At 42.4% G+C, this 26,479-nt stretch overlaps 1 protein-coding gene across 1 annotated transcript in view; it reads left to right on the plus strand.

Moving 5' to 3' along the window:
- The window catches only part of LOC308073629 (calcitonin gene-related peptide type 1 receptor), a 51,820-nt gene that overhangs the window by 3,357 nt on the left and 21,984 nt on the right, over nt 1-26,479 (plus strand). The window contains exons 2-3 of the mRNA XM_080412650.1: nt 24,707-24,812; nt 25,803-25,953. Coding sequence (XP_080268776.1) covers nt 24,753-24,812; nt 25,803-25,953 — 211 coding nt within the window. The 5' untranslated portion in view covers nt 24,707-24,752. The remainder of the gene's footprint in view (nt 1-24,706; nt 24,813-25,802; nt 25,954-26,479) is intronic.

Raw genomic sequence — 26,479 nt, forward strand, 5'->3', positions numbered from 1 at the left:
TTTGGCCGCGGACCCCGATCCCCAAAGATTTGAGTTAGCCTACAAACACTAGCTTTAAAATATATATGCATTCAAAGATTTGCACAAAATGTTCTCCATTTAAAAAAAAATAGCAGATCTACAAGCTCATAGTGCGGCACTCGGTGCCGCGCTATGAGCTTGTATGTCTGCTATTTTTGAATAGCCAAAGAAATCTAAAATTACACCGATACTTTCCCGGTCTTAAAGGGTTAAGCTAAGCTCACATTGTGACAACTCGTCGCATAAACGGAAAATAGAAAAAAATCGGTCCAAGTTCGGAGCCAACTCAGATCCAATTTACTAAGTCTATTTAGGCTTTAAGTGGTTAAACCTGGCAGCCTGGGTGGGGGGGGGGGGAGTGTAAGAGGGGTAGTCCTCGTCCTTCTTTGCTCCGAGTGAGTGCGGAGTTGGAGGGCCACCAAGGAGCTGGTTGTACCGTGCTTCCCTCCTCGCGTGCCTGCCAGTGCCAGCTGCAGTGCAGCAGGCCGTCGATGACAGAGAGATGACTTGGTGGCGGGGGAGCTCTACCCGTATCGCCCCGACGCCTGTTGCTTTTGCAACCTAATCTACACACATAAAAATAAATGGCTACCACGTCGTAGACTAATAGCAAACAGTATAACAAATACGACAAATGAACAATATTATACGTGTCAGCGAAGCATGCTGGAAAATCCTGCCGAGCATGTTTTTGCACACCCCGGGGCGCTACAATAGCCTATAATAATAGATCATGTTTTATTGCCCCTTCATATGCATTCAAGTGAATCTTCTGTAAGCCGACATTTGTGCCGTTATTGAATCTCAAATCTGCTCAGAGCAACGACTCTGCAAGACATCATACCTCCCCTCACCCCTCACCCTCAGGCCTGAGGTTATCATGTTACAGTAAAGCACAACAATGTTGATATGCATCACTCTGTCTCTGAAAGCTGCCCTGGATTTGGTTTCGGGGGATGTGAAACCTTTTGTGAAAGTGTTTTCCAGTCATACATTATGAATGGATTTTATTATTGTTGCGGTATCTATCATGATTTCAGCACGTTGAGTGCCCGGTGAGATCACTTATGCGTTCCCGTATCCGAAAGCTACAGTTCGGGGGTCTCTTGCGTGTGTGTGTGTGGCGCGCTGTGATGTGGGCCGTATAGCGGTGTGTGCAGAGTGCAGACCGCATAAGACGTTGGACAGTGGAAACGGTCTGTGTGCAGTTTCCAAGGGTGTTCCGTGTTTGTGTGAGCTAAACAAACTGTCAGCGGAGCAACAGCCTTCCTGATTTACTGGCTGGGAGGAGGGGGCTTCTGCCGGACAGAAAAGAAGAAAAGGTCCCGGGGTGGGAGGGAAGTGGTGTTTGTGTGTGCGTGCAAAATGTCAGCGCAGTTGTGCGCGTGTAGACGTGTAGTCCTGCCCCTTTGCGTCCGTGCGTGTATCCGTGTATCTCCATTGTGTGCTTGCGTGCTACTGTTCCTTCTTAATTATTCTGCACATCATTATTAGAAAATGTGCTTATTGTCCGCTGTCCACCACAATTTACAGCCTTCTTTCAACTCACATTGATTCAAGCAGAATCTCAAGAATCTTCCTGTAGATAAGCGACGAGTACATCACTAATAAGATTTTGCACGTTGGTTTTCGACTGCTCTTGTATCAGCGGCAGCGCCTGCCTGGGTGAATACTTGATTATGATTGGCTGGAGGGTGTTCTTGTAATAGAAGAATCACAAACAAAAAAAAGCTGCAACAATGGGTTCGTGCTATCATGAAAAATCTGATTAAAAAAAAAAGAATCTGAATTAATTGAATTATACTGTCAGTGAAACATTATTGGTTTGTTTCCCCACAATCTACATGCTTCCATGTCCGTATGTTAACTCACACACTTGTAAGCACAGCGTGTTGCTACAGAAACCTACAGCAGAGCAACATACTGCAAGCACGTCACCAGTGACGTGAATAGCCCCCTTGGAGGTCATGTCTAGGGCCCACGGCGTGCGCAGAGAGGATATTCTTTAGCTTCCTTGGGGCCGTCTTAAAAAAGCATTGAATTTGATCCTGCTCCAGGGTTATTTTTGGTCTTTGCAAGGCCAGTAGGGAACCTCACACATAAGTGCCCTGAAGGCCTGAGGTTCACCGTCCAACTGGCGGACTGGAACAGAACCTAAGTTAACCTAACTTGTTGTTGAACTAAGCTAATGGCGTGACGACATATGACGCTTGTCCACCCTATTGTTTCTTCCCGTAACACTATGTTCCTTCACTGATTCAGGAATGTCATTATGATGGAACATGAGAATGTGTCATGCATTTGTTGGAAGAGTACCTTAGGCATTGGGGAGGATAGAGTAACACCATTTAAATGTAGTTGGCCGAGTCTCAGGCCAGTGAATGGTTCTAGACCTGTTTGCAGATCACAGCAGGTTATTTCCTGGGCTTTACAGTGTGTCCCCAGATAAAAATAAATAAATACATAAATAAAAGATAATTGAGGTGAACCTACATTGATGCAATATGCAGACGTAAACCACAACCATCTTTCCCTCAGATAAACAGAGGAAGAACATGTAAACAACCATTTAAGATCCCAGGGTGGATTTTGGCCTACTAATCCCCCTGAGTAACTTAACGACCACTGAGCACGGCAACAAACAAAATGTAAAATTCAATCTTTATGCTCGACTAGATTTTGTGGGAGGAGATCGACCTTTTAAACAAATACAGACATGTGCCTGCCGAAGGTCTGAGAACGGACACTTTCTTTAATCAATTATTCATTTGCAATTATAGACCGGGATCTCTTAGTTTGTTTAGTTCACTTTCAGGCCATCTCTTATGCATCTGTCCTCTTTTTATGTGTGATCTTAGGTTCTGTCAGGAGATGAAAAGCATTGGTGTTGCCTAACGGCCTATTGTACAAACTATTGTACAAATCTAGTGCATTGGATATAAAGATATGGACTTACATGTCCATATCTTTATATCCAATGCACCTGTACACTGTATACAGGTGTCTCTCTAGTTGAAAGCAACGCAGTGGCCAGAATACAATTATTTGACGTAAAAAAAAAAATTTAGAAGACATTTCCACCTACTTTATAATTCATCATACAATGGTATAACCTAAAACTAGCCAAATTAACTGATCTACAAGCTCACAACGCATCACATTATTTTTTATAATCCATTAGTTCAATTAACTGTTGCACCCTTAGGTTGGAGTTGGGGTTAAGGCCGGGATTAGTTTCCACGGACCCTGCTGAGTCAACATGGCCCTCATTCTGTCTTCGTCAACATGGTACGCTAAAGAGTACCCTCGGCCTCAGCATCGGACGCGAAGTGTTGGTATGAAATATATTTTTGGTTCAGAAATGTCAAGATTCAATGTATCCATGGTTTTCAAAAAAAGTACAATGCCAACGTTTTATTCTGGCAACTGGACTATGGAAAGAACCTGCTGAATTGGCCGCAATTTCCTCCCAGGCTATAATATGTGCCTCAGGTTACCCCGGCAAACTTGATCCACTAGGTTAGACTGTTTAAACCATAGCCAAACCATAGCGCTCTCAGCTACGTCAAAACATTTAATATCGACACCAAGGAGGCAACTATGCAGGTGCATCACATGGCGTTCCGCTCTTTATTTTTAACCCATGTATTTTTAACTGGGTATTTCTACAATATTTTCCCATGCGTAAACTAGATCCTTTGGATGACAGGCCTTTGGATGGGGATTCTTTCCTATGGTCAGATCACCTAGTTTCACTGCACTTCCTTCTGAACTAAATGGTGCATTGGCTAATTTACTTAAAATCACCTTGCGGACCAATGGCATGGCATTGAAACGCGAGCTTTCTGATAGGAGTAGATGCAAATGGCATGGTATGTTACTGTATATATGTAACTGTGTTACTGTAGTATGATAGCTGGCCAGTATTCAAGACATGTCTTTTAAAGTGAGTGATGATGACACACAACAAAGGAAATGAGGAACAAAGGCTATGATGTTTTGATTAGTATCCCTTGTAGGGACAGGAATCAGGCTTATATATACTTACTTATATATGACTACAAAATTTGTATTCAGGCGTTAACATGGCGATATAAGAATCGCCATACAAAGGAATTGCCATTCATAACTGAATAAACATGTCCCCATCCCTAATGCCTTCACCCATCCATCAAGATGTGCAGTGTAGGCCTGGGCCGCAGCGTGGCGGTCCAGGCACCCTAGGCCAGGGGTTCCCAAAGTTGGGGTCGGGACCCTACTTGGGGTCGCGGAACACTGACGGTGGGGTCGCAAAATTATTTTGGGTCATGAAAAATATTTAAAAAAATAAATAAAAAATAAATTCAACAGAATGAATGAAATACAATCTAAACATGATTACAAATAGTACATTTTACCCATCTCATTAGGTACTGTAAATGTGATCGATTGAAATCTATATTAACAAGATTATTAACAGTACAAGCAGTAGGCCTACAGTCAAAAGTCATACTAAAATACATTACAAATACGCACCGAACGTGCAAGTTTATGTGCATAAATTACCTCCAGGTTAGGTGGGGTCGCGAGTTCAATGGCCGCATTATTTTGGGGTCGCAGGCTGAAAAGTTTGGTAACCCATGCCCTAGGCTGCAATGCCAGCCTGACAGCGTGTCGCAGGTTCGAGTCCCGATCCTGACGACCTTTGCTGCGTGTCACTTCCCATCTCTCTCCCCATTTCCTGTCAGTCTACCGTCCCATAAATAAAGGCATAAAAGCCCCAAAAAACTAATATAAAAAAAAAATAAGATGTGCAGTGTAGCAGTGAATTTGTCCTTGAAGCTGGGCTCACACTACAGGAATTTTAAAATCCTAACCCATTTTGAAATCTGGTTGCGTCACGCACAAACAGTGCTTCTCTAGAATCTCAAAATCTACACACTACGATGATTTTAGTTGTCCATTGAGTCTATTAACATTTCATGTGGTTGCTATAGGGGGATAGTCGGTGTAGTAGAAGTGAACTTTGAACTTTATTGAAGTCCTTTCCCTCGGGAAAGGACAGACGAACTGAAACCCTAACCCAATTACATCGTTGTCGCTTTTACCCTCTGTGTCTTATTTGTTATTTTGAAATGCTAGATTTTAATTAAGAAAAAACTGCAGGTTTATTTCTATCCTTGCGGCAATGCCCCAAAGCTTTAATAATGTTTTTTTTTCTTTCTCTGGGACCCCACCGTACACAGTAAAATACTCAATGTTAATTTAACTATGAGTGTGGAAATGGACCTGTAGTGCGTCAATTTGGTTCCATTTGTACACTCTGAGTTACAGATTCATAAGGGTCTGTTCGAAGTTAATAATCTAAATGGGGACCCCTTGGAATTCCCTCAAGCAAACCCCAGTTGTCCGCCAACCCCATGTTGAGAATCAGAGGACTACACTGCAATAGTGACAAAGATCCCTTTGCATTGGAGATTGCCATGATACACAGAGGTGTGGGGTATAAAGCAGTGGTTCCCAAAGTGGGGTCCGGGGACCCCCAGGGCCAGGGGTCCTTGAGGGGTCACCAGCAAAATGAGTTAATATAGCATCAAAATCAAAATATATTTTCAAAATAATCTTGATAAATGTGGGAATTTAAAAATATTTTTTAAAGACAAATCTTGTATTGGGTCCCTGGCAGAAAACATTTTCAGATGAGGGTCCGCAGACATACTATTAATTTGGGGGTTTCGCAGACATGAAAAACGTTGAAAACCACTGGTGTAAAGAAATTGGTGCTTTTTTTGGCATGTGGATTTGTCCAGATGGATTTGTCCAGACCGTTAATCTGCATTAAGTCTGTTGACAGGGAACATAACCATGATCCGGCCATGTCCACGCAAAGAACCGTTCCCCCTATTAAGGGTGGCTTCAGTGAGTCTCTTCGAGTAGTAAAGATTCCTCCTCCCTCACATCTGTGTGTGCTTGTTGTTGTCTTCCCTGACATCTGGTGGCGCCCCTGGGCATCCATGGGAGCTGGCATGATTTCGGCGCACACATCCCACGCTCGCTAACATGGCTGCCTAACTCGGGACCCTAATATACTGTAGGAAGTGCCCATGGACTGTGACTGGGCTATATTTGGTCCTGTTGTTTTTAGCTAAGCGACGGGCGGAAGACACCCACGGCGGGGGGTCTTTCAAAGTTTTCCGAGAATCATCTGGCTGTATGTCCATTATTCACAAACCTCATCATGTACTGGACAGACAGCTATAGACTTTTCAGAGGATGAGCCATTTCTTGGAATACACTCACTCCCCTGCAGCCAATTAAAGCCATTTTGTACCATGTGTTTAGAATATAGGACCCCAAACTGAGTTTGTGTTCTTGTGTGTGTGTGTGTGTGTGTGTGTGTGTGTGTGTGTGTGTGTGTGTGTGTGTGTGTGTGTGTGTGTGTGTGTGTGTGTGTGTGTGTGTGTGTGTGCGTGTGTACGTGCGTGCGTGCGTGTGCGTGTGTGTATGGGTGTGTGTGTGTGTGTGTGCACCCTGGTTGTCCACATTACGTAATCATGAAGAGAGGATCAACTTCTTTGTTCATGAATGCTTTCAAGGACAAACGGAGAGAGAAAGAATATCTGTATCACCCGTAGCTGGGTAGTTTCAAGTTTCTATCTCAAACATGGCCTCTAGGTGCCGCTACCGGGGCTAATAGACTCTGGTTTTGTCGAAGGCTTGACGCCGAAACGTGTCTGTGTATGCTGTTGTCCGTGCATACTGTATGAATTAAAAGTACCAGAAGGAGTGCTGGCTATTATTGCTTTATTTACTTTTCTCTTTAAGTGCCCTCATTTGGAAATGAGAGGTGCTACATAGGTGAAATGTATTCGTCTACTCTACCATGATGACACAAAAAAGATTGTCCGACCACATGTAACACTATACTGTAGGCCTACAACACTGTATATACGTGGGAAATGAAACGATTATTAGTATAGGGCAAGTTTTACTTGAGAGATGACATTTCACAACCATAAATCTAGCGAGCAAAGAGACTGAAGTGTAATGTTCAGCCACATTCCTTTGCCACTGACAAAAGGCTGATGTTCTGCTCTTAAGACCATCAATAAGCAGAAACCCAGTCCAGCTTGGTAACATTTAGACCTTCATAGGCCTGCTGACACCAACACCCAGGCACAGCACCTGCGGTTCCCATGTCCATTTTCTGACGAAATAGTTCCCAGTTTATTGAGTTGCGTTTATTGAGTTTGTTAGGGTAACACTCATCCATTCCTCGGGATGTGTGCACCCAAACTACGTGCACATATGCAACTACAGATACAGTAGTCCCACTAAGGTGAACAATGCCTGACAAGGGCCACATACGTAACTGTAAGTCAGCGTCCACCGATTGGCCATTATGTCACTGTGAGTGCTTCTGTGGGTTCTTGCAGACGCCACTGTGTAATTAGCTTCTGCGCTTTATGGACTACGCACCACACGTTATATATACTGTAACAACAACAGTCGTGCTGGGTCTGCTGCTTGCCATGCATTTAAAGTCCTTTATAACTTTGCAACAATGAGCCACATGTCTCTCTTTGCTGGCATTCTCTCTCGTGTTGTGTGTGTGTGTGTGCACTGTAGCCTGAAGCCAGGTCCACCCACCGTCCGTCCGAGCAATGGGACTAAAGCCACTTCTGCGCTTTACACACACATATATAGAACAGTCTGCTGCTGTATTTTTTTTTTTTTATTGTCCTTTATAACTTTGCACCATTGAGCCAGCTCTCTCTCTCTGCTGGCATTCTCTCTGGGGTTGTATGTGTGTGTATTATTCTGTAGTCCCAAAGCCAGGTCCACCCACAGGATGGTGACCCAGGTGATGGGACGGCAAAAATGCTAATAACCCATTCAATCCGGGAACGCATCTCTGTCATTTTAGATGTCTCAGATATACAAGCTCATAGCGTGGCACTGAGTGCAGCGCTATGAGCTTGTAGATCTGCTATTTTAGAAAAATCTTGAAAATGTGTGCAAATCTTTGAATATATACATTTTTGGGGATTCTACAAATGTCTTCTAAATCCTAACAGTTTTCTGATGTATGTTGCTATATAGGACCCCCAAAATTATATGTATTTGGCCGCGGGCCCCCATCTGAAAATATTTTGTTCCAGGGACCCCCCCAGAGGCAAAGATTTGAGTAAAAAGTGTTCCCTTTAAAATATATATATACTCAAATATTTGCACAAAATATTCATGAGCTTGTATATCTGCTATTTCTGAATAGCCAAAATAATATGGATAAAGTGGTTGGTTTGAATGGGATAAACAGCTTAAATTTGGGAAAAGTTAAGAGCCGAATGAGCGGACTGCCATGACTCACCGAGATCATGCATGCTCTCTGGAGGATGGCGGGCCCCTACTGATTTTGGTGACCAAATGACCTTTCCTCTAGTGGATACACACAGATTAAAGTTCCCATGTCACCACGACTGATTGAGAGCTCTCTTGAGAGCTTGTGGACAGACTATTTTCCGTTATTATTTTACGATTAGAGCATTTGAAGTGGTCAAACTAGCAATATGTTTTCATAAGCATCTTCCATAAAACCCTAATGGTCTCGGATATTTCATAAAAGCAAAGGTTAAAACCTCAATCTGTGATTTCCTCACCTGGTTTGCAGTATGTATAACAGCAGGAACATAACAATTACCTGGAAACAGCACTAGTTTGGGGGGCTCCTTTAACACTTTTTCACAATTTCAGGTTACCATTACAAGTTATCTCAAAGTCTAATGGGCAGATTGTCATGAAAGTTGCTGAGCGCATTCATGTTCCCTAATTGAACCCTTCTTATTTAAGTGACCCCATGACCTTTTTCTCAGGCCGAAACATCAACTTCTGACGCAAGATATCCATAACATAATACATGATAGGCAGATTCCCGGATGAACCCTACTAACTTTTGAGACCCCATTGCTTTTCCTTTAGCACAGGGATGTCAAACTCATTTTAGGTTGTGGGCTGGATTGGTCTTAGGTCAAAATGTGACTTCATGTTCATGTGGGTCGGATTACTTTTTGTCTGTGCGTGTGTGCATGCTCCCAGTGCTGAAAGGGATGAATGCTGTTGTGTTGTAGTGTTCTGTCACATTACACAAAACATGATGTATAACATTCTTAGGCTACTGATTTATTTCAGGTCTTGGACTAAATTGGAATTGTGTCCATTTTATTATATAGACAGATTTTTTTGGGTGTGTACAGGACCTTTCCACCTGCAGTGACCTTTCACGGTGTGCTCTATGGCGGCGTGACTGTTGATGGCACAGAAGCCTGATGGCCTACAGTATAAACAGACTGAAACGTTTGGTTGTTAATGTGAGTTTTTTTCACGAGGGCCCTATCTTGCCCCAGCCACGCTACCCACTATTTGGTGATTTAGCATTGCACAAGGGACGTTCGCTGCGTTATGTCCAGTGCTATCGTACACTCCCTCCCTCTCTGGCCAAGAAAGAGGCAGTCCGACGTTGATGGCTTGTAATGACAATCACATTCACAATCACTTAATTCAGAAGTGCCGGTGTTCGACTCTGCAGCTGCATTGTATGTAATTTCGGACACATCCCGTCAGGTAGGCTATTGAGCGTGACAGACTCTGTCCTAACCCTAAGCTCTCCAGAATGCTTGAGCGCAGGGATTGTTCTGCATTTTCTATCTACTAGAGTTGCTTCGAAAATAACTGATCTATAAGTTCACAATGTGTCGCTGCGACACATTGTGAGCTTGTAGATCATATATTTTTGGACAGCAAGGGGGCAAAGTGAAATTGTAAGTGTGAATGTGCTGCGCGGAGAGAGGGAGAGAGAAAGAGAAAAAAACACTCCATGACCGCACTTCTCAACATAGAAGACAGCGGTAAACTTTAATTTTATTTCATAGGATTAATGAAGGAATAAGTCTTTGAAATGCCACATAAGTTGTGAGTGAAATATGAGTCTTTGAGATCGGCTCTGGGATCTTGCATGCCCAATGTGCACACGACATTTCCGGTTCCAGGTGCGCTCTTATAAACCAAATCTGGTGGTCTGAGGACCCGCAATGCGCTTTCCCATATGCGCATGGGCACGACAGCAATTACACAGATAGCGCAACTACACGCCCATCAGCCACAACTACAGGCACAAATAAGGGAGTCGGCATAATGTTCAGCGGATAAGGCTGCCGCACGATATCGTTTAGGGGTAACGCAAGCTGCCTTGTGCGTAATTAACACATCGACCGCCAGAGGTTAATCTCATAATGTACTCACCAGTGCCAAGGTGTTATTGTTGTTTTTTTGTTTTTTTCATGTCGCCATAGATCTTGTTAAAATCCTTAAGATTGAGCCGTACACGGTCTGTTTACTTCGGCGACATCTCACTGTATCTCCCAGTGAAAACCATGTGTCAAACGGGGCATCCATGTTGTAGTTAGAGCGGATTACGTTAAACAGTGATATGCGAGGAGAAAAAACTACAGGAAGAGAATTGAGTTTCAGTTTCGTCTGTAGAACGAGGGCGGACGTGATCGTCAAAACCGGATCCCAAATAATTCTGTTTCCGGTCATCAAACCGGAAACGGAAGTGGATCAAAAAAATTCCGAAAGTGCACCCGGAAATTTTTAGCGCGAAAAGACCGTGGACCCTAGGGCTACGGTCTCGGCGCTTAACAGTTGGATTTAACGGACCGTAGGACTACGTTCTTGGCGGTTAATGTGTTAATGGATAGCGCACGATAGGGCCCTCCCTCTGTACCACTACAGGTTTTGCACAAACAGGACATTTTGAAGTAGAAGTCACATCAGCGTAATACCGTCCCACATTTCCAAAGTATTTTGAACGATACCAAGAACAAATTCAAATGAGAAACAAAGGCTGAATGGAAAGGTTCTAGTAGTATCAGTGAAAACAGGGCAAAATGTGATACCAGGAAATTGCGTCTGACCTCTGACCTCTCTGACCCCTGAAGAATTACAGTTGATTGCTTCTATAGTGATATAGCAGACAGCTTCTCCCCCAGCCATCAGGTGACATATCTAGCATTAAATTTACATTTTAAGACTTAATTATGATTACAGTGGTTATGACCTCCAGGCTATGCCAACCACACTACAGGCGAAACTAGCATACCAAATACCAAGCTACAATGCCCTTCTACGTGCAACATATCAGTCTGCAAGGTTTCTCTGGCCAAGTACAAATGGCTAAAATCATAGAATCCCATCTTCTTGATAGCTCTGAAAAATAAAAAAATGTAGTCCCAATCTTTAAATATAGTTAAATATCTTAATTTAAGGATCTATAGCAGGGGTTCCAAACTTTTTTATGCTTGAGACCCAAAAAGAATTGGTGTCACCCCCGGACCCAAACTTATGAATACATTATGAATTAACCACTTAAGCTTAACCCATTTAATAGTAAAAAATAGCAGATCTACAAGGTCACAACTTTTGAAATAATTATAAATAGTTACGAAACGTTTAAAAAAAGGGTAATATTTATTCACAACCCGTAAAAATGGGCCTGTGACCCAAAATTGGGCCCCAAACCATTGTTTCGGAAACACTGATCTACAAGCTAACTGCTTGTAGACCTTTTCAAAAGTTTTAAAAACTAGGAATATACACGAACAGGTATTCAATGAATACAAAAAAACTCAGAAATGAGGTGAATAGGCTGATAAATTAAGCGAAATCTGAGTATTTTAACTCATTCACTGCCTAGAACGACTAAAACGACTTTTGGCCCATAAGCCCCGACTGCCTAGAACGACTAAAACGACTTTTTTTTTTTTTTTTTTTTTTTTGTGAATATGCTATATGGGACCCTCCCCCAACTCCTGACTGAGTTTGGCGGTCCTGTGAAAAAATCCGAGCGAGAAATCAAAACAAAGGCTTCATCAAAGGAAAGCCAAAATCACCACATCAACCACAATAGAGCTAATATTCCTAAACATGTAGGTTGACCGTCAGGTGACCCTAAACGTGCACGATCAAAACAAATGCATCTGAGGAAAGCCGTCAACCACGTGATCAAACAACAGCTGTTCAGGGCTACCCGACCTCACCCCATGTAAACAATGGCGCTATTTCTCACCAATTTCAATAGTGTGGTCCTCTCTGGACTCTCTGTGAACCAAAACAAGCGATCCGATCACAGAAAAACAATGATAAACAACGCCGATCAAAGGACACAAATCAAAACAGAAGCTTTGGGTATAAAAGCAGGCCGGGAACATTACCTGGTATCGCATTTTGAGAGATCAACCTAAGCAAACAGTCGCAGAAAGTCGTCCAGTTGAGAAAGTCGTCCAGTTGAGAAAGTCGTCCAGTTATCCAGTTGAGTTGAGAAAGAGGTGAGGTGAGGTGAGGAGAGTTGAGTTGTTGTTTTGTCAGTAAGTATAGTCTTTAGTAAGTATAGTAGATAGCAGCAGTATAGTCAGTAGTATAGTATTTTTGTTGGTCAGTAAGTATAGTATAGTCATTCATAGTCATAGATAGCAGCAGTAGTCAGTAGTGTAGTATAAGTCGTCCATTGTAGTAGTAGTAGTAATAGTTGTCCTTTTAGTATAGTGGTATATAGTATATAGTATAGTATTTTTGTTGGTCAGTAAGTATAGTATAGTCATAGATAGCAGCAGTAGTCAGTAGTGTAGTATAAGTCGTCCATTGTAGTAGTAGTAGTAGTAGTAGTAATAGTTGTCCTTTTAGTATAGTGGTCTCTGAAAATGGTACGGTCTTCGGTGAGGCGCAGGCGGGCAGATAGTTCTCCCGGTTCAAGTGGATCTACGGTAGATCCACTCCCAGGATCCAGCCTCAGGGGTCTTGGCCCCCCCCTGATCGACCCCCACCCTCGTCGTTCCGCCGTCGGACCGAGGTCCAGATCCAGCCGTGGACGTCGTGGTTCCGCCGTCGGTCCTAGGTCCAGACCCAGCGGCGCGCGCGGTCGTCGTCGGAGTCGTCCAACACCTGGACCAGGGCAACAACGCGTTGACGAGATGTTTCGCCGTGTCGAGGCGCTCCGGCCGGAGACGGAGTCTGATTTGTCCGACTCGGATGTTGAGGACACAGATGGTGTGGACACGGCACGGATCGACCCAGCACCACCAGGTCCTCGTCGCAGTACCAGAGCTGTAACCCGTCGGGAGGTCGTGGAGAGCCCGTACAACTCAGTGTCCGGTCTCAGTGGGCTGTCTGCAGACGGCGCTTCGTCAGAGTGTGGTGGTCTTGACGATTTAGACTGGACCCCCATGAGGCCGGAGGAAACCGACAGCATTGAGCAGACATCCGGAGTTATTCCTGGTTAGTACATTTTATATTTATACTGTAAGTCGCTCTGGATAAGTCTCTGCTAAATCCCTAATTGTAAATCGATTGTGTTGTTTTTTTTGTACATCTTTTTGATCTCGTGTGACTAATTCACATACTAGTCCTCAGTCATGGAGCAACTTGTTCCTTATTTTTGAATGGTCTCTATTTACAACCCATACATCTACATAAACGTTCAGATTTCAAATATAAAGTGCTTACCCCACGTCCACGGATGTAACAAGTTAAAACGCCCGGGTCTAAGTACCCGTATCTTCCGTATTGATCAATAAAAGCATTTAAATCCGATCGGTGGTCATTTTCTCCATATGCGTTCAACTACGCGACCCTACCGGTTGGGAGGTGTATTGTACTCTGATACATTATAACTCTGTGAGAAAATGGCCGCCGATCAGATTAAAAATGCTTTCTAATGAACAATACGGAAGATACGGATACTTAGACCCAGGCGTTCTAACTTGTTATATCTGTGGCCGTGGGTTCAGCACTTTATATTTGAAATTTAAACGTTTATGTAGATGTTTGGGTTGTAAATGGAGACCATTCAAAAAACAGGAAAAGGTTGCTTCATGACGCTTGAGCGTCAGGTGAACTATGGCTACACATCACATACCAAACTATTTTGTTGTGATTTTCTTTTTTTAGACTTTGAGTCAGATGGTGAGGAACAGGCAATGGCTGGTGTCCCCATGTTACCAGATGAAGACAGTGGAGGTAAGCTTCTTATTTTTGTCTGCTTTGTTTTTTCATTTGCTAAACACAACTAAGACTGTCTCAGTCTTCTCTAATTCAAGCTTGGTGTGTAAAAATAATTGTTTGCTTTTGTTTACCATATTTACCATAAATATGGTATTTTTTTATTACAACTCTGAGAGTGCAAATTGTCTGTGGCAGATTTGTGATTATTTACTATGACTATGTACATTTAGGTGTCACTTTTCATTACAAATGGAACCAATAATTGCTTTGCTTTTGTTTACACTATGTGTACAAATGGACCCTAGGTCCATTTGTTGTAATAAAAAATACCATATATATATATATAGTGTAAACAAAAGCAAAGCAATTATTGATTCCATTTGTAATGAAAAGTGACACCTAAAAATGTACATAGTCATAGTAAATAATCACAAATCTGCCACAGACAATGCCAAGTTTAGCCACAGACACATTTGTCTGTGTACGGACACATTGATGACCCCTGATCATAACTATTTGATATTTTACTCTGATTTTTAGATGCTGAGATGGCGAGTGAGGAGGAACTCTCATCTCCTACTGTTGGCACTGGCAGAACCAGTAAAGGTAAGAACAAAGTTTATTTTTCTGTACATCAAACTTACACACAAAAACAAAACAAAAAATCATTGTATTGTAAATGTATTTTATATGCATACATAATTATGTATTTCTAATTATGTATTTCTATAATTTACAGGACGTGCACGTGGCAAGCCCAAGCCTCCTGTCTGGTATGCCATGGAGGAGAGGTCTTGGATCCCCGAAGACATCCCCTTCACAGCCAGTCCCGGTCCCATGAACAGTGCTGCAGCGCTAGACTCTGATCAACCTGCAGATTTCTTCCAGCTCTTCATGACTGATGAACTGCTAACGGCCATCGTGGAACAAACGAACGTGTACGCGCTGGTGTGCATTGCGAAGGTCGACCTGCCACAGTCAAGGGTAAATGCCTGGCAAGACCTCACTGTTGAGGAACTCAAGATCTTCCTGGGTCTCTTGTTCACTACTGGGCTGGTGAAAAAGCCAGAACTGGAACTGTACTGGGCTCAGGATGAGCTGATTTCTACACCATATTTCAGCAAGACAATGCCTCGAAATAGATTTCAGCTCATCCTGAGGTTCCTGCACTTCAGTGACAGTGTCGATACTGGCCGTGACAGAATGCACAAGGTACGGCCAGTTCTCGATTATCTGGTGCAGAAGTTCCAGGATCTGTACCAGCCAGATCAAAACATTTCGATAGACGAGGGCATACTGCTTTGGAGAGGACGACTGAACTTCAAAGTCTACAATCCAATGAAGCCTATCAGATATGGGATAAAGTCTTATATTTTATGTGACTCAAAAACCGGCTACTGTCACAACCTCAGGCCATACTGCGGAACACATGTGAGCCTTGCAGACACAATTGTCTCTCTTCTTGGTGGTCTAGAAGGGAAAGGTTACCGGCTATACATGGACAATTTCTATAATAGTGTGACCATGTGTGGTCTGCTCCTGAAGAAGAAGACCCATGTCTGTGGAACACTGCGCCTCAACAGGGGCGCACCACAAGAGATCCAGGACTCTTCCACTGCCAGACTGGCTGTAGGGGACAGACTGGTACGTCACACAGACCAGGTGATGGTGATGGCCTTTCGGGACAACAACATCGTAAGAATGGTCTCCACGTTCCATCCGGACACGATGGGAGAGGTAAAGGTGTGGCGGAAACGGAGACGCATGGTGCCCGCTGCCCTTGTGACCAGAGGCAAGCCTACCTGCATTATCGACTACAACAACAACATGAACGGCGTGGACAAGCTGGACCAGGCCCTCTCTTATTACCCTTTCACCAGGAAGAACTCCAAGTGGACCAACAAGTTCATCTTTTATTTATTTGAAATCTGTATGGCCAATGCATTTGTGTTGTACAAAAAGAAAAACCCTCAGGGCAGATGCAAAACCAGCATGGAGTTCACCATGAGTGTGGCGAGGGCGTGGACCGGCCAGAGACGGGTTCCACAGCGTCGGATAGCTCCTAGGCTGACTGACCCCCAGAGCAGGCTCAATGCCAACGTCCCACCGGCGCCAACAGCACACAAGATGACATATCTTCCCTCCACCCCCAGGAAAGTACGCCCTACGAGAAAATGCAGGGTTCATCAGCGATCAGGCGAACGCCGTGAGTCACGGTGGTGGTGTCCTCCTTGCGGCGTCACATTGTGCAGAAGAAACTGCTTTGCAAAGTACCACAATGATCTGCACTATGCCTACACAATGTGAAATGTCTTCTTTGTTTTTTGTTTTTTTTTCTATGGGAAACACTCCCATGTATTGAATAAATATGCCACGTTTTTCGGCTGACTCAAATGTCTGTTTCTAAAGTGTAGTTGCTTATTTGGGCTTGTTATTTGGTCTAGGTGTGTACAAATGGAACCAAATGGACCCTTACTGGTCAGTTGATGTTTCTTGTCATTGCTACCTGTATACAGTATGTGACTGAAAGTAACTGTGTGTCCAGGATCTCACACACAAACAGTCTAGGTGTGTACAAATGGAATCCAAATGGACCCTTACTGGTCCATTTGGTTTCATTTGTACATGCTCAGAAAATCCACTGTCTATCCTACCCCCACACACACACACACAGAAGATGGGATTGCACATTTTTTTCGTGGCAGAGGCAGATAAGGAAAACCTGATTCAAATGTCTGTTTCCAAAGTGTATTTGCTTATTTGGGCTTGTTTCTAAAGTGTATTTGCTTATTTGGGCTCGTTTCTAAAGTGTAGTTGCTTATTTGGGCTTGTTTCTAAAGTGTAGTTGCTTATTTGGGCTTGTTATTTGGTCTAGGTGTGTACAAATGGAACCAAATGGACCCTTACTGGTCAGTTGATGTTTCTTGTCATTGCTACCTGTATACAGTATGTGACTGAAAGTAACTGTGTCCAGGATCTCACACACAAACAGTCTAGGTGTGTACAGGTCCATTTGGTTTCATTTGTACATGCTCAGAAAATCCACTGTCTATCCTACCCCCCCACACACACACACACACACAGAAGATGGGATTGCAAATTTGTTTCGTGGCAGAGGCAGAGAAGGAAAACCTGATTCAAATGTCTGTTTCTAAAGTGTATTTGCTTATTTGGGCTCGTTTCTAAAGTGTAGTTGGTTATTTGGGCTTGTTTCTAAAGTGTAGTTGCTTATTTGGGCTTGTTTCACAGTGTGGTTGTGGTTGTGGTTGTGAGTAGTTGCTTTTTTACCCTGGAGACTATTTCAGTCACTGTTATGTAGTTACTTTTTTTGCCCACTTGATGTCACTGTAGATGGCCTACCTAAAGAGGTGATTATTTATTTTTGTCATGTGTTTCCTGACTTTAGATATGTCTCTGGTGTGTCACTGAGGCGAAAAATAAATGGATCAAAAGAGTTTTCTGGGGGGAAAAAATCTTTTTTTTTTTGGAAAAACTTTTAGAAAAAGCTGTTTATCTCAGAATTCTTCTCTCAGAGGGTGTTTTTCACTGAGAACAAGCTTTACTCAACTGCCGATAAGTAAAGAACGGAGGATGGGATTGCAATTATTTTTTTCTGTGGAAAGTAGAGGGTCTCCTCTTTCTTTTGAGCTATTGTGTGACATTGTAGTCACAGCACAAAATATTCTGTGGATAATCAAAGATTGGCAAAAATGGTCAAAATGTCTGGCAGTGGCTAAACGCAGCCACAGAAAATGCTGGCAGTGAATGAGTTAATGAGAAAATATCTGAAAACAGATCCAACCCACAACAACTATGGAAATGCTTAAAATAGACAGGGTAGGAAATAATAATCAAAAATCCAGAGTGTAATATACTGTAACGAGTGCATTAGTCAACAAATTGCCAAATCCTCCAAATCAGTATGAATACTATACTATGTAAAATCCTTTTAGAACAAAAGGGTGTTCTAGGCTGGCAGACGGTTTCTCTTTCTCAGCTGTGTCTGAGGAGACTGTGCTGTCAGACGCTATTACTCCTTGCATTACATTTTTAATCAATTTGTCAATAAAAAAATCCCCACAAGATCTTAAATCTAATCTCTAGAGTTATTCCTCTCTACAAAAAAGGAAGTAAATTAGACCCGGGGAACTACCGCCCTGTTTCAATTTTAAATTAAATATCAAGAGTAATGAAAAAGACCTCATGTTTGAACAGATTAACACCTATCTATTGTCCCATGACCTACTGTTCAAATTTCAATCAGGATTTAGGAAGTCACATTCCACAGACACTTGTCTGCTCCATCTGACTGATTTGATACGTAAAGAAGTTGACATGGGACAGTATTCTGGAATGGTGATTGCTGGACTTGCAGAAGGCATTCGACACCGTCAATCACAATATACTTTCGTACAGAATGAAGGCTCTGGGCTTTGACAATACATCTCTACAGTGGGTGGAAGTGAATGGCACGAAGTCCTCTCCACTTCGACTAACATGCAGGGTCCCCCAACAAGGGAGTATTCTTGGTCCAATATCAGACTCAAGAGATCTCCTGGGTTTAGTGTTATGGTGGGGGACTTTGAGATCGCAGCAAAGGAGGAGATTACTTACTTGGGCTTTATCCTAGATAACAAATTAGCTGGTGAGAGTATGGCAAAAAAGGTTATCTTTAAGATAAACCAGAGAGTGAAGTTCCTAGCGAGAATTTCCAACTATGTGAACAGAACTGCTTTGGAGATATTGTCGGGGGCCCTGGTTCAATGTCATTTTGACTATGCCTGTACATCCTGGTAAACAAGCACCAGGACCCTCAAAAATAGACTCCAAACTGCCCAACATAAATTTGTCATGTTGATTTTACATCTCCATCCCAGGACTCACCTCCTCTCAGCTCACTTTGATCAGCTCAAGTGGCTTAGGGAGGGTATCACTGATTAAGTTGTGCAGAGTGCAGAAGATAGTTAGCAACTCAGTTCCTGGTTATCTCTGTTACTTCAGAAAGGTCAGAGATGTTCACAGTCACACCAACAGAGGGTGCCCCACTTGGTGCAAATATTATGCTGTGTTACTGTGGAATGGTCTACCTGCTTTACCTAAAGTCTATTAGCTCATATGTCACCTAAGTCCTCCTTAAAGAGCTGGTTCAGCAGCACTAGAAGCTGCTTCTAAATAGGGAACTAAGTAGATATATAGGCATTATGGTTCCTGAGATGTGTTTGTTTTTTAGTGAATAGTATTTTTTGAAGATGTATGTACTTTTGTTTGGTTTTATCGATATTGTAGATGGTATATTGTAAATATGAATCCCCCCCCCACACACACACACACACACTCTGAGAGGAAGGTACACCCACGCATCCAAGTCTCAGAGACTTCTTCATTTGTGCCCAGGGACACTTTAGCACATCAAGAACTCTATACATTTCATGCACTCAACAGTACCACACTACATGACATCATACACACCTCATAAAGGACCCTAATGGAAACAAGCTGTAAGCTTATTATGATGGGTCAGATCTGTACGTTACATGTGACACATGTTTTATTTCATGATCAATAAAGATATCAATCAAAAAATCTGAGCTGGAAGTACATCTGGAATAGGAAACGGAGTCCAACTCAGCTTTAAACTGAATCCTGAGCCAAAAGTTCCTCTCAACCCCCAACTGCTTATCAAAATTCTGCAATCCTGCAAGTACTTTAGAAATGTGAAACCCAAAACAAGACCTTAATAGTGCTGAGTGCTGCGTTTTGTGAGAACAACTGCAATGCTTCCCTTGCTATGTATACTCTTTTACTGTTTGTTTATACAGTAAGTACACAGTACTTATCGAGGTATCGCCATGGACAGTGTAGTGTTTGACTTTCAAAAACCCGATAATGGAATCAAACAAACGTTGCTATTGGGGACAATATGCAGAATAACCATCTGGCTGTTGTCACTTCTGCGAGCAGGTGATAAGTTCAATACTTATTTAGGTCTGGCGGCACACTGTAAATACCCTTGGTGGGCCCAGGGTGTTCCATTGCAACAATTCTCACCATTGGAGCAGCCCTGATACTCGTCCAGCCATGATATCTGCTGCTGAAGAGGCAGCTTTAAGAGAAATATGGGAACTAGGTTTATGTATAGTTCGATGGGAAGAGCACGACTCTCTGTGAGGTTTAGAGATTGTTTGTATATAGTTGTAGCCAAGCATCAAATATGTAATTTTACTTTTGAAAAGGAGGATCTTTGAAAAAATGTATCTAGCTTAGGTCTACTGTTGCTTCTCATTCAGAATCACTTAAACCCTAGTTGACCAGGGTCCCCCAGGGCTCTATACTAAGTGCGCTAGTATTTCCCTGTACACCAAATCTCTCTAATAGCCGGTCTACAAGCTCACAATACGCCGCGTTGCAATGCGTTGTGTGCTTGTAGATCTGCTATTTTCACCGAATGTTCGTCCCCAGAATAGGGGCGCTAGGGTTCATGTGGCTGTGAGAAGTTTGCTGGCTGTGGCACAGCCTATTTGACAGTCAAACACAGTACACAGAAAACACTGCCACATGATACTAGATCAACAGGACTTCACACGGCGCACGTAACTAGGACACGACTGTAGCAAATAAACAACACAGTCCATCAACACCTCTGCATTTGGTGTGACACTATCTTTCATCACTACTCTCCTACCACCAACAGTACCTGTCTTTATTTATTTTTATATATATTTATTTATATATATATACACACACACACACACACACACACACACACGGGTACGCACTTATATATACATACATACAAACACGTGCGTGTGCATGTACACACACACACACACAGTTGGAATGATGTTACAAGCATGGAAATGGATATCTGAATGCCACTGAGAGGAACCTGAGGAGGACGGTGTGCAAAACATCCTGTGACGGAAGAGGGGCTTGGATGGGATGTTTACAAGCGTAACACTGCCTCTATACAGGGACAATGGGAGCTGATAAGAGCAGGCAGGGGGGGCGCGATCGCAACAGCTGTTCCGCATACTGTAGGCTGCTTTCCCCGCATCTTTTTGGCTGCTCTCAGATATGATGGGTGACGTCGGCTCTTGTGCAAAGTGTCCGTGACTAACCACTTTGGTGGACCGCTCTGACGCACTACAGATGATACTGGATGGACCACCCACGCGGTTAGTGTGGATGTGTGGATGGATTACGTTGACACAAATAGATCAATAGGGCTGCGACTATCAATTATTTTCTCTATTCGATTATCGATAACTTTTTCAGTTAATCGAATAATCTAGAAGCATTGTTTAATATCTTATTAGTATTTTTATATCAACATGTCTATCCAAAAGATTTTCGATTTTTATAATTGACTAAATCAATTAGTATAAGCCCTATTTTGTATGTGGGTGTATACAGTGTTATGCAAGACCCATACGTCATACACTGACATGGCAATCAGCTGACCAATTGGGCGGGTTATTTAAGCTCACCTGCGTTCATTCCGCTGTATTGTGTCCCTGGTTGTTGTTATGCGGCTGTTTGATCCCACCACCAGTGGGCTCTGATATTGATTCTGTTCCCATGGGGGGTTGTTATTGTATACCTATCTCCCTGCTCTTAATGGTTAATGATGGTTGTCTAATTGTGCTGAGCAGGGAGAAAAATATAGCAGCCTGAACGCCAAGATAAAATATTACATCCACACTTGTAATATTGGTTCAATCTATTCATTCTATTATATTGGTTCAATCTATTCCTGAGTTATCTGACTGAACTAGCGCTTATCTGCAAGCTCAAAGCGTTTCAGCCACAATCACAATCAACTGGTAATTTCAATTACGGGGTTTACCTGGAAACCTCAATATCAATATTGTGATGATAATAGCATATTGAGACAATAATAATAATACAATTAACCACAACGCCTTGCGATGTGATGCATTGTGGGCTTGTAGATATTTTCAGTATTTTTGAACATTTCATACATTTTTTAAAAGTATAACATAAGGCTTAAGTGATTAACACCGGGAAACAACAATCCTTATGCCATTATGACGATGATCCAAAATCCCAGACGATATCTAATCTCATACTGTATCACGATATCGATATAATATCAATATATTGCCCAGCCTACGTGGGTTGGAGCTGTCAGTCTTTAACATGGCTTTTACAAAAATAAAGCTTCAGACAGTAAACATTATTTACTTGCATACTAACATGTTTTTTTTAAAAGGAACTAAAACATGCACTGTACATCCGTGGGAGCGTCGTCTGTGTTGTAATCTGACAAGATGTATCCTCTCGTTCAGTTTGTAAATGTCTGAAAAACAACCCTTGCCAGAAACAGCTGGGGAATTTGGCAGAGTATGTGGTGTGCATGTGTGGTTGTGAATGCAATGGTGTGTGTGTGTGTGTGTGTGTGTACACTTGCATTGCTACACTTGTGAGGGCCAAATATTGCCACAAGTATTGTAGAAGAAATTGACCATTTTCACAAGACAAAACGTTGTTTTATGAGTTAAAATAGACTTATAACTAGGAAAAGATTCATGTTGAGGTTAGGATAGGCATTTAAAGGTTAGGTTTAGGGGTTAGGGTTGGAGTTACGGCCAATTTATTATTAGTTGCATGCCAGTGTCGAGCACTGAAAATAGCCGATCTACAAGCTCACAACTCACAATCTACAAGCCGATCTACAACCTCACAAATAGCTTGTAGCTCGGCTATTTTCAACGTTAGAGTAAAAAAGAAAATATGGCTCACAAAATCACCATCCTAAAATGCTGATGTCCTGACAAGTACAGTATTGCTGTGTCACACACACGCACACTGTGTGTGTGTGTGTGTGTGTGTGTGTGTGTGTGTGTGTGTGTGTGTGTGTGTGTGTGTGTGTGTGTGTGTGTGTGTGTGTGTGTGTGTGTGTGTGTGTGTGTGTGTGTGTGTGTGTGTGTGTGTGTGTATGCGTGCCAGAGCAGCTGATTTTCTTCCAGGCTGTTTCCAATTTGCACATCGCTGTAATGTTTTACAATCCCAGTTTCAGTAAGCCCCCCCTGTCTCCCACCTAACCTTCTCTCCCCTGTGTAATGGAACTGTAATCCCTAGCAGACTGGAGAGCACTTTGGTTCTGTACAGTACCTCTGCGAGAATGAACTTGGTTATAATGGCTCAGTACTTTTATACGTAGCCGTTTATCTGCGTATTCCTCCACCAGTCTGCCTGACTGAGGAACGTGGGTATTTTGGCACTGTCAATGCAAACGCAATGCTGCAACTATTGATTATTTGCAATTATTCTATTAATTACTTTTTTACTCAAATAATCGTAAGTATCTGTTTTTTATTATATCATTATGAAAACACATTTTCAAGGTATTAACGAAAAAATACAGTGTCATTGTTAACATTAATGTTTTTAAATGAATGTTATATTAGCATTAAAATCTGTGTTTTGGCAATTATTTGGGGTCCCACTTGCAATACCCTCACGGCCCACAGGTTGGGAATTACTGGCCTAATCATTTCTTCAGGTCTACTGACCATTCCCACCGAGTTTCATGAAAATGTGGCCATCAGTTCTAGAGTTATTTGACTAATGGACAAACAAACAAACAAAAGGAATGAGGCAAAAACATTACCCCGTCAAACTCCATTGGCAGAGGTAACAATAACTCAGAGATTTATTTGTCATGATTAAATCTCTATGTATGTAACTAAGCAATAATACAAGAGAGGGGGTGCAATACCGTGAGATATTTGCTCTGGTGTGCTGTAGATCAGCACCAATATCACATTATACCACGTGCATTATTTAAATCTATGATTAGAAAGCGAAATATTTATTTTAAAAATACATGTGGCAGCTGCTGTTGCTAGGTTACAACAAGTAAGATAAATAAGGTGGAAGCATTTGGAGTGCTATACCGTGAGATATTGACTCTCAGCCACAATGCGAGGTTGGAACTAACTGTAGTATAGCATGCATTTTAATGCATTACACAGTAAAATGTGTAATGCAATTAATGTAATTGTGAGTGCACCAACGGAAACAAATGGAGCCTACGGGTCCATTCGTTTCAACCCAGGATTTTAAAGTGTACACTTCCCACAAGGACATAAACATTTAATTTCTACGGTGCGACACCAGGCAAATTCCAACCTCTAATCCCCCGACTGCATCAGATCCTAGCCCCGCAGGCAGCCATACAGGTGACCCCAGGTCTCAGAACGTTGAACTCTTGGATTAAAAGTTCTCAGAGTCGTCACGGCTGATTGGCCAGCATGTCTTCCTCTTCCTCTGAGACATGGACATTTATAGTGCATAGAGACAGAGGACATCTACAGTGCATAGACAGAGTAATGAGACATGAAGAGCGATGAGTCATGGACATTCTACAGTGCATAGAGACAGACAGACGATAGCATGTGACTGTGATGGCAAACAACAGCTTTCATGCTCAGTTAAACACAATACTAGCTTTCATGCTCGGTTAAACAATACCAGTGGCGAGGGCTTGTGCATCCTTCAGGCATAATAGGTCATTAGGTGTTCTATTCATCTTAAATGGGAGCGATGATAGGTACTGCGGAGCACCCCCCTTGGGTGATATGAAGGTTCCATGTGCATCATTTGCTGTACTCTCTCTCCTTTCCAGATCCATCGCCGGGCCAATCACTGAACAGCGCTTGCCCAAGAGGAAGATGGATGCTACTGGGTGGAGGTGGATGGCGGCCCTCATACTGCTGTGCACTCCAGCAGAGGTAGGCCCAGTGGTGGACAGTGGTGGATAATATGTCATTGGAATCATATTTATCATATCTTGCTCTTGCTATCTTGTACCTCCCATGGCATTATACTGTATCAGAGAAGTTGAGAACACATGAAATTCGGCCGGGGACCATGCCGGTTCTCTAGGCGTGTTGTTCTGCTGGTCCAGTGCGTAGAATCGTATATATCACAATTTTAGTTTCCGTAGTCGGCGAGCAAAGAATGGCTGTTGTGGTTGCTTACTGGTTGGAGGGAAGAGTTCCCGTAACAGAGAAGTCGCAGGTTCAACTGGACACATCTGGTTGGCCTTTTCTCTGTACAGAGGTCGCATTTTCCATGAAGCTCAAATGGATTTAATGGATGTCTGTGCGGCTTCAACTCCCCTTCCTGTGGTCTAAATAAGGATATGGGGTCCTACTCCATCCTGTTTTAATAGCCCCCTGGGGGGCTTACAGTAAGAATAAGAACACAGGGTCAAAATGGGGTGCAGGCACAAGTTTTACCCTGAGTACTTATAGCTCACTCACTCACTTATAGCAGAGGTTTGGTCCAGAAGAGACATTTTGTTTTAACCACTTAAGCCCTATATACTTCATCGTACAGCATATTTCTAACATATTTAGACCATTTTAAAAAGAAAATCTGTATAATGACATGTGGACACCAGGTTGAAAGTGGTCAAAGCCGAGAATAATGCTCAGTGTCGCAGGGATGTGTCAGGAACGCATGGACACAAAAAGCATGCAATACTGTATTTAAAATAAAAACCCTGATCTGACAATTGATATTAATATGATCTCTTATATATATATATTTTTTTTTAAAGTTTACTAGAGGCAGTTTATAATTACTTAAATGGAACCTTCACATTTGACAAGAAAAAAAACCATTTTCGTTGACTTATGTATGGGAACAATGTTGATATGTATGATTCATTTGGTTAAATAAAAATAACTTTTAACTAATTAAACAATTTCTTGCAGATCTACGTGAAGGCAAGCCTAGGCGTCAACGAGACCCAGCAGCATCCAATCAACGTCTACAACGACATCGGTGTCACCAGGAACAAGATAGTAACAGCACAGTTTGAGTGCTACCAGAAGATAATGAAGGACGATTCTCATGAAAGACAAGGTAAACCAATGATTGCTTGTAACCTTTGTGTTTTTTTTATTCATACTGTAAAAGCTGTTGATCAGTTTCCCTCTTTCAATGAATCTACAAATTTCACAGCACCTTGCATCGTGACATGTTGTGAGCTTGTAGATTGTCTATTGTCTACATATTCGGCCCTAACAATGAAGTTGGAACACTGTCATTGTCACCACCAAATAAAGTCACAGATCAGGCATTTTTGGAGAATGCTGGCCATTTCCCCAGCTTTTGATAGTGCTGTAGTCAGTCATTTTATAATCCATAAATGCAATTGTGTGGGTCAGCACCAAAGGAAAGAGAAACACATTTCCTGTGGTGAAAAAAAACGAAACAAGCCTTCATCCCGATTCTAAATATTCGCTGAAAATAATTCTCATTGCAAGCGTGTCTTCACCTTATCAAGTGTCTTTATCACCGCAGGGCATGGATTTCATGAATTTGAAACCAAGGTTTTTGGAACGCTTTTCAGGAAGTGCTGAAACCCTACCAGTCAAAAGATAAAAGG

Source organism: Gymnoscopelus braueri (genome assembly GCF_963280865.1).
Source record: "Gymnoscopelus braueri genome assembly, chromosome: 18".
Taxonomy (NCBI): domain Eukaryota; kingdom Metazoa; phylum Chordata; class Actinopteri; order Myctophiformes; family Myctophidae; genus Gymnoscopelus; species Gymnoscopelus braueri.